The sequence below is a fragment of the Mastigoproctus giganteus genome, chromosome 10 (assembly GCF_048544385.1).
Source record: "Mastigoproctus giganteus isolate SK-2022 chromosome 10, ASM4854438v1, whole genome shotgun sequence".
Taxonomy (NCBI): Eukaryota; Metazoa; Arthropoda; class Arachnida; order Uropygi; family Thelyphonidae; genus Mastigoproctus; species Mastigoproctus giganteus.
The window spans coordinates 196,234,502-196,243,621 of NC_143584.1; the positions used below are offsets into that span (position 1 = coordinate 196,234,502).

The 9,120-nt window shown below is 39.7% G+C and overlaps 1 protein-coding gene across 1 annotated transcript; it reads right to left on the minus strand.

Annotated features, from left to right (window-relative positions):
• Window positions 1-361: 361 nt before the first annotated feature.
• LOC150079721 (uncharacterized) lies at window positions 362-2,395 on the minus strand. The gene is given in 1 exon segment (XM_090383188.1): window positions 362-2,395. A coding segment is annotated over 1 exon segment (2,034 nt).
• Window positions 2,396-9,120: the final 6,725 nt, after the last annotated feature.

Here is a 9,120-nt window from a genome sequence, read left to right on the forward strand (position 1 = left end):
GAAAACCGGCGGAAGGATTGAACTGTTGCATGCAAACTAGGATGGGTCGAGATATATTTCTGAGCACTGACAACTGGCTGCGGCGATGTATAATATTTCCATTATGAAATCAAAGATCTTGTAAGAGAGGCCCATTTCACTTAAAAGTGTTTCATGAAAAATTGGACATCTGAAAAGATTTTCTCCTGTATTAATTCTTACGTGACCTGTAAGTTGTCCTCTGAGTGAGAACTTCTCACATGTTGGGCAGCAGAAAGGTTTTTCTCCACTATGTATACTGACGTGTCTTGTGTGGTGTCCTCATTGCGAAAACGTTTTCTCAGAAGTTTCCAGCTGAAAGGTTTTTCTCCTGTATGAATTCTTAGGTATCTTGTAAGGTGTTCTCTCCGTGAGAATTTCTTCTCACAGGTTGGACACCTGAAAGGTTTTTCGTTGGTATGAACTCTAAGATGGATTTGGAGGTTTGATTTCTATGAAAACATCTTCTCACATGATGGACAGCTGAGAGGTTTTTCTCCACTATGAATACTGAGTTGGCTTGTGAGGTGTCATGGTTGTGAAAACTTCTTCTCAGATGTTGAACAGCTGAAAGGTTTTTTTCACCTGTATGAATTCTTAGGTGTCTTGTAAGGTGTTCTATCCGTGAGAACTTCTTCTCACATGTTGGGCAGCAGAAAGGTTTTTCTCCACTATGAATACTGAGGTGGCTTGTGAGGCGTCCTTCTTCTGAAAACTTCTTCTCACATGTTGGACAGCTGAAAGGATTTTCGTTGCTATGAACTCTAAGATGGAATTGGAGGTGTGATTTCTGTGAAAACTTCTTCTCACATGTTGGGCAGCTGAAAGGTTTTTCGTTGGTATGAACTCTAAGATGGATTTGGAGGTGTGATTTCTGTGAAAACTTCTTCTCACATTTTGGACAGCTGAAATGTTTTTCTCCTGTATGAATTCTTAGGTGTCTTGTAAGGTGTTCTCTCTGTGAGAACTTCTTCTCACAGGTTGGACAGCTGAAAGGTTTTTCGTTGGTATGAACTCTAAGATGGATTTGAAGGTGTCATTTCTGTGAAAACTTCTTCTCACATGTTGGACAGCTGAAAGGTTTTTCTCCTGTATGAATTCTTAGGTGTACTGTAAGTTCTCCTCTGTGTGAGAATTTCTTCTCACATGTTGGGCAGCTGAAAGGTTTTTCTCCTGTATGAATTCTTAGGTGTCCTGTAAGTTGTCCTCTGTGTGAGAACTGCTTCTCACATCTTGGACAGCTGAAAGGTTTTTCTCCTGTATGAATTCTAAGGTGGCTTGTAAAGTGTTCTCTCCGTGAAAACTGCTTCTCACAGGTTGGACAGCAGAATGGTTTTTCTCCACTACGAACTCTGAGGTGTTTTGTGAGGGGTCCTTGTGCTGAAAACGTCTTCTCACAAGATGGACAGCTGAAAGGTTTTTCGTTGGTATGAACCCTTAGATGGATTTTGAGGTGTGAATTCTGTGAAAACTTCTTCTCACAGGTTGGACAGCAGAATGGTTTTTCTCCTGTATGAATTCTTAGGTGTGTTGTAAGGTGTCCTCTGTTTGAGAACTTTTTCTCACATATTGGACAGCTGAAAGGTTTTTCTTCACTATGAATTTTGAAGTGTTTTCTAAAGTTTTGTCGTAGTGAGAACGTCTTCTCACATGTTGGAAAGCTGAACGGTTTTTCTCCTGTATGAATTCTTAGGTGTCTTGTAAGGTTTCCTCTCTTTGAGAACTTTTTCTCACATATTGGACAGATGAAAGGTTTTTCTCCTGTATGAATTCTAAGGTGGCTTGTAAAGTGTTCTCTCCGTGAAAACTGCTTCTCACAGGTTGGACAGCAGAATGGTTTTTCTCCACTACGAACTCTGAGGTGTTTTGTGAGGGGTCCTTGTGCTGAAAACGTCTTCTCACAAGGTGGACAGCTGAAAGGTTTTTCGTTGGTATGAACCCTAAGATGGATTTTGAGGTGTGAATTCTGTGAAAACTTCTTCTCACAGATTGGACAGCAGAATGGTTTTTCTCCTGTATGAATTCTTAGGTGTGTTGTAAGGTGTCCTCTGTTTGAGAACTTTTTCTCACATATTGGACAGCTGAAAGGTTTTTCTTCACTATGAATTTTGAAGTGTTTTCTAAAGTTTTGTCGTAGTGAGAACGTCTTCTCACATGTTGGAAAGCTGAACGGTTTTTCTCCTGTATGAATTCTTAGGTGTCTTGTAAGGTTTCCTCTCTTTGAGAACTTTTTCTCACATATTGGACAGATGAAAGGTTTTTCTCCACTATGAATTCTAAGGTGTCTTGTGAGGTCTACTGTCTGTGAGAACTTCTCACTGGTTGGACAGCTGAATTGTTTATCCTTAAAGTCACCTCTCAGGAGATTTTTAAGCATTTCACTCTCTGAGAACTTCTCACTCTTAGATGACAGAAGGTGTTTTCCACTAAAAACTCAGATTTTCCATGAAAAATCTGATTCCTGAGACCTATATACCACAAGTTAAACAGTTGAAAGGTTTTCAGCAAATCGATCTTTGAGATGACTTTTAAACTTACAATTATTGAGAAATTTTGAGCACAGATTGAACAGCTGAAAGGTTTTTCCTGATTATTATGTTCTCTGGGGTCTGTTTAAAAATTATTTTCTGTGAAATCTTCTTCCAACCAGATTTACAAATTAAAAATCTGTCCTTATGATGAAGAGAGAATGTGTCTCGAGAGTTCTTTGTTTCAGCTTCTTACCAGAAGTTTTACAGCAAGTGTAATCGTAAATTGGGGAATTGCCAGATGTTCTGAGTAAGAAATTGTCATTTCTGTTATGACATAATTGCAAGTTCTCATCTTAGGTACACTTGTTGTTGTACCAATTTTTTTCCAAGAGATGTGTGGTAAAACCACTTAGCCGATGAGAATTCCGTTGACTACGTTTGTGAGATCAGAAGGTAACATAGTGAATAACATTTTGATGTTATTTTCGAGATTTATGATTGTATACATATATATATTCAGCTTAAGTCATGATTGACATTGACTCTCTTTTGAATAGTTAATAAGCGTTTCTTCTAAGGAAGAAAATATGCATAAAAGTCCTTGATCACCCACATTATTTATGAAGTAATTTCATTATAACCGGATGATAGTTTGGCTCATAAACTGTTGTTACTTTTGCGTTATATTCTTCATTGGTGTACAGTTATTTTTCGTTTATGTTTGTTTCAACTGGCTGAACAAATGTTTGCCAAACGTTTGCACAGAAACCTTTCGAATCTCTCTTTAAAATCATACGAAATTTTTCGATTATTAAAGATCTTAACTGTGTTTTTAATACTTTCTTTAAAAGTGTTTCTTCACTAGTGATTCAGGTTTCTGTAATCTCCTTCTTTCCACGAACAGGGTTCGCTTGGGTTGTATCTTTTAATATGTTTTATCCTTCCTACAAAACAGAAATAAAATAAGTTATATAATTGACATGTTGAACAAAGAAGTATACACTTACCAGCCAAAAAATTTGAAAGCAATATTGATTATCTTGGAAGCGAAACCTTTATCCTAATCTGATGACTGTAATCTCCATGGCATGGATTTCACTGTTTCAGGGAGCGCAGTCCTCGAGGTTGTCACAGACAGTCTCCCAGATATAAGGTATAAGGTATAAGGTATGTTAGTGTCTAACGGCTCCTGGGATTTCTCCCATCTCCGCGAGTGTACATTGTATGGGGGCCAGAGATTTGAAGTGTGTGGGGGTCATGTGCTGTATATTGTGTTGTGCCCTTTGTTCCTCCGGTCTATTAGCCGCCGAGCCCCTAGTGGGACCCGACGTTACCACACCATGCCACGGGGAGGCTGACCGGGTGTACCACTGTAGTCTCCCAGATATACCAAACAAGCTGCACTTTTTTTTTTTTTTTTGTATTAGTAATAGTAACGGCCGCAAGGTGCAAGAAAGCCTATGGCTTATGCTGCGCCAGCCAAAAAAAAAAAAAAAAAAAAAACAAAAACGAACAAAACAATGATAAAAAAAAATAATAATAAATAAATAAATAAAATAAAATAAATAATAATAATTAAAAAAAGAAAAGGAAATTAAACCTACCATCGTATTCGCTTCCCTCACCCGAAAGAGCTATCCAGATGACCTTTGAATTTCCCCAAACTGTAAGCCTATACCACCCATGAAGGCAACTTATTCCAGTAATTTATAACTCGCTGGCTAAAATAAAACTTCCTGCAGTCCAATCTAAACATTTCCCCCCGTAACTTGAATTTATGTCCCCTAGTTCTAGCATCATTTATAATCTTGAAACTTTCGTCCTCATTCATTTTACTGATGACTCTCAGAGCTTTAAACACCTCAATCAAATCTCCTCTAAGGTGTCTAGTTTCCAAACTCTGCAACCCACATATTCGAAGTCTTTCTTCATAAGGACGCCCTTTTGCCGATCTCACCAGGCGAGTTACCCGTCTTTGCACCCTTTCAAGAAGCCCGATGTCTTTTCTTGGGTGCGGTCTCCATACATGAACACAGTATTCCAAGTGTGGTCTAACAAAAGCCTTATATAATGGGATTATCACGTTCCTATTTCTACTTGCAAAAGTTCGATAGATCATCGATAGGACACCATGGGCCTTCCTTGCAGCCTGTTTACAATGCTCAGAGAATTTCATGTCTGACTGTATCGTAACACCCAAGTCCATTTCCTCCACTACTGGGCTTAGTTGAACTCCACCAAGTGAATAAGTTATTTTGGGATTACTGTTTCCCAGGTGTAATACCTTACACTTTGTTGGATTAAAGCATAGCTGCCATTTTTCTGACCATTCCTGAAGTCTATCTAGGTCTCTCTGAAGAAGCTCAGCTTGACAATGATCATTAACCACTCTACCAATTTTAACATCATCTGCAAATTTAGACATCACGCCCTCTATCCCTTCATCAATGTCATTTATGAAAATTAAAAACAACAGTGGTCCTAATACTGATCCTTGGGGAACCGCACTTCTTACATCAACCCAATCTGAGGAATAGCCATTTATCTTATCACAACCCTCTGCCTCCTGCCCTGAAGCCATCCTGCTATCCATCTAAGGATTTTGCCAGTGATTCCAACCTGTTCCAGCTTATAAAGCAACCGTTCATGTGGGACTGAGTCAAAAGTTTTGCTGAAATCTAAATAAACAATGTCGAAATTATTCCCTAAATCCCGCTCGTGAGTGGCCGTTTCGAAATAGCGAAGAGATTTGTTAAACATGATCTTTCCTTTACAAAACCATGCTGAGTATCCTTGAGAATTTCAATTCGATCCAAATGATCCTGAATTCCACGCTTGATCATTGCCTCCAGGATTTTCCTTACCACTGAAGTCAGACTGACAGGTCGATAATTTCCAACTTCACTTTTAGAGCCACCCTTTATGTATGGAAGATACATTGGCACTTTTCCAATCCAAGGGAATCTCCCCAGAGTCTAGTGAGGCTCGCATAATTACCCTCAATGGTTCAATGCACTCACGTGCCGCCTCCCTTAAAATTATAGGGTATATTCCATCAACTCCAGGAGCCTTACTTGTCTGTAGGCTCGAAAGTTTTTTTAATTAAATAATCTTGCGAAGTTTCAATATCATTAATTACATATTTTTGAAATTCGATCCCAAAATTTCCCATTGCTACAAAAGGGTTTTCATTTGTAAATATCGATGCAAATGAACTGTTGAGTTCATCTGCAACGGCAGCTGGTGTATTTAATGCTATCCCCTTTTCCTTACGCAAAGGTCCGATCTGGTTTGTCCTGCTCTTCTTGGCATTTAAATATGTGAAAAATTTCTTATCACCCTTTTTTGCTCTGTTTGCTAGCGATTTCTCATAAACTGCCTTTGCCTGTCGAACCCTTGCTACCTGGGAGTCTAAACCGCTGATGAAACTGATATTTGGGTGGCAGCCAATTCAAGTTGACCCAATTTCGGCGAAGTCCAGATGATCTGTGACAGCCAAATCCTCTGCTTTCAACTTCACGTTGGTGGGACTGTTAGTATTCCTGGGGATAATGCCCAAGTACATGGTGGGTGACCACCCAGGTGTGAACCAATGTAAGCAGGGGTCGAGGTGTGGCGCCCACACAACATGGAGGAATGCCGTCCCTCTATGTTACCAGGCAGTACTAGGTGGTAGATGACTCTCATCAACCGTTGCAATACCACCACTTTGAGGAAGCCTCCAATTTGCTTAATGGAGGCTTGAAGTTGTGGAACCCATGTTTAGTCTCTAGAGCTAAGTTCCGGTCAACCTTCCCTACCTCATCCATCATGCAGTATAATTGATGACTTTTGAAGATATGATGAACATCGTGGAGAGATCCAATATTCCTTACATTTCGAGGGTACTGCTCTAAAACGGTGTTTGCAGGCCGGTCGCTAGTTAGTAAACGGGACCGAACTTATTGTTAACCCTCTAGGAGGTTTCCGGATCAGCAGGTGTATAATCTTGTTACATGTACTCTGGAGGGAGTCTGAGTAGTGTGTATGCGGGGAGCATTGTCGCAGCCACGTTAAGTCAATGATCTGGGTATATTCTTACCATGTGTATGCCATATCCAAAAATTTCAGTATTTCCTACAGCATTTCCCGCCCACTTTTTTTACTATTGAATACACCATTAATTGTCAAACTAACAGAGCAAGCTTATCTGCGAAAAGATCTAAACCTCCCAAGCACTTCCTAATTCATTTCACAAATATACGTGGTCTCAATTCTAATATTAATGATGTCCATCTCCACTTGTAGTCTGCCAAACCCCATGTTTTTTTCTGACAGAATCTCAGTTATCGGTTGATTCAACTACTGCTCATCTCAGTTGCCCAAACTATTCGCTGTATGATTCCTTTCACCTCAAAGGTGGTACTTGTGCATATGTCCGTTCCAATATTCCCTGTCAGAGACTTGTTAATTTGGAATCTACTCTCTTTGATCTTCTATGGCTTACAATCTCTCTACCTCATTGTGTCAAATTCATCTGTTGTCTCTACCGTTCTCCCAACTCCACTAATCACTTTGAGTTTTTTGACTTCCTCTCTTTGCAACTTGACTTTCTCCAGTCCAACTTTGCTAAGAGCGAGGTAATTTGCCTTGGTGATTTTAATGTTCACAACTCCAGCTGGCTTCCGTTTTCTAGTCACACCGACCCAGCTGGTCGAGATGCTGAAGCTTTTGCAATTACTAATGACCTTGAACAAATTGTTCATTTACCTACAAGAATACTGGACAATCCTAAACATACCGCAAACACTCTTGACCTTTTTCGCACAAACAACCCTTCTAAGTACACGGTCGAAGTGAGAGGTCTTATAGTCACTTTAGCTCAGAACTTGGTGATTGTCTCTTCTCCAATGGAGCCTTTCTCTCTTGGCTGTTCCCAACCTCGTTTTGTTTGGCCTTACAAGAATGCAAATTGGGATGGCTTGCGAAATTTCTTTTCTTCTTTTCCTTGGTCGCAATTACTGTTTCAAAACTTCTGATGTCAACGTTTGCTCAGATCGTGTCAGTGAAATTATTCTTGCAGGAATGGAATCCTTTATCAACATTCCACTTTAAAATCTCGTCCTTTATCTAAACCTTGGTTTTTCAAAAAATGTGTGCTAAGGCTGTTCAAGAGAAGAATGTTGCATATCGTAATTGGCTTGTTTCTAATTCTTCAGTTTCATTTTCTGCCTACACCAAAGCCCACAACAATCGTAAAGCAGTTATTAATCAGTCCAAACTAGAGTTTGAACAGGCTAAGAGCAGAAAACTTGCTTCTTGCCTTAATGGTAGCCGAATATTCTGGGCCTTGCGGAAGCTATTGGCCCCAAATTTTGCTCATCCCTGCTCCCACTTCTTTTCAAACTAGATGGTTCTGTTGTCGCTTCAGCCAAGTATAAAGCTGAACTGTTATCATCCCATTTTTCTTCGAACTCTTGTATTAATGATCTTGGTAAAACACCTCCCACCATTCCCAACATGCTCCATTCAATTCCTCCTGTGGTCTTCCATCAAAAGGATTTTGACGAATCTCGATGCTAGAAAAGCTTCAGGTTCTGATGGTATTTCTCCACTTGTTCTCAAAACCTGTGCTCCCGAACTTACTGCTATTCTTTGCCGCATTTTTTCACTTTCTTATTCCAAAGTGTTTTTCCTTCTGCTTGGAAATTTGCTCATATCCAGCCAGTTCCTAAAAAGGGTGGCAAATCCCTCCCATCCAATTATTGTCCCATTGCAATTACTTCTACTCTTTCTAAAGTAATGGAGAAATCAATTAACCGCCAACTTTTAAACTACCTAGAAACCTTCCGTCTGATCAACGATTGCCAGTACGGTTTCCTCCAGTGTCGATCCACTGGTGATATTCTGGCTTATGTTACCCTCTTATGGAGTAATTCAATGGAAAGGTTCGGTGAAACACAAGTAGTTGCTCTTGACATCTCCAAGGCTTTTGATCGTGTTTTGCAGAAACGTCTTCTAAACAAATTTCCATCTTATGTTTTGCAAACTGTGTTTAGTAATTACTTATCCAGTTTTCTCTCTGATCGCTCACTGAGGGTGATGGTAGATGGCTCTCTGTCTTCTAACTTCTCCACTAATGCCGGTGTCTCCAAGGTTCAGTTCTTTCCTCCACTCTTTTACTCTTGTATATTAATGACCATCTTCCATTGACTGGAAATCCTATCCATAGTTTAGCCAATGATAGCGCATTGCATTCCACTTTCCATTTTGAGAAACCTTACCCTGCTCAATTAGCTTCAACTTGTCGAATATCCGTTACCAATTCCTTAAATGCCGATCTCCAGCTAATTCTCCAGTGGGCCAAAGACAACTTAATTGATTTCTATTCTTCTATAATTGAGTCCTGTCTTATATCTCGGAAAAAGGATTCATCTGCTCCTATGCTTATCATTGGTGACACTTCGATTTCTAGGCAAAATGATATATCTCTTTTGGGGATTACCGTGACTTTTATTCTCTCTTGACACAAGCACATTACAAATATTGCTTCCTCTGCATCTAAAAAACTTGGTTTTCTCTTTCGCTCTCGGCATTACTTTTCTTCCAAACAGCTGTTCACTCTATACAAATCACAAATCCGCCCTGCCAT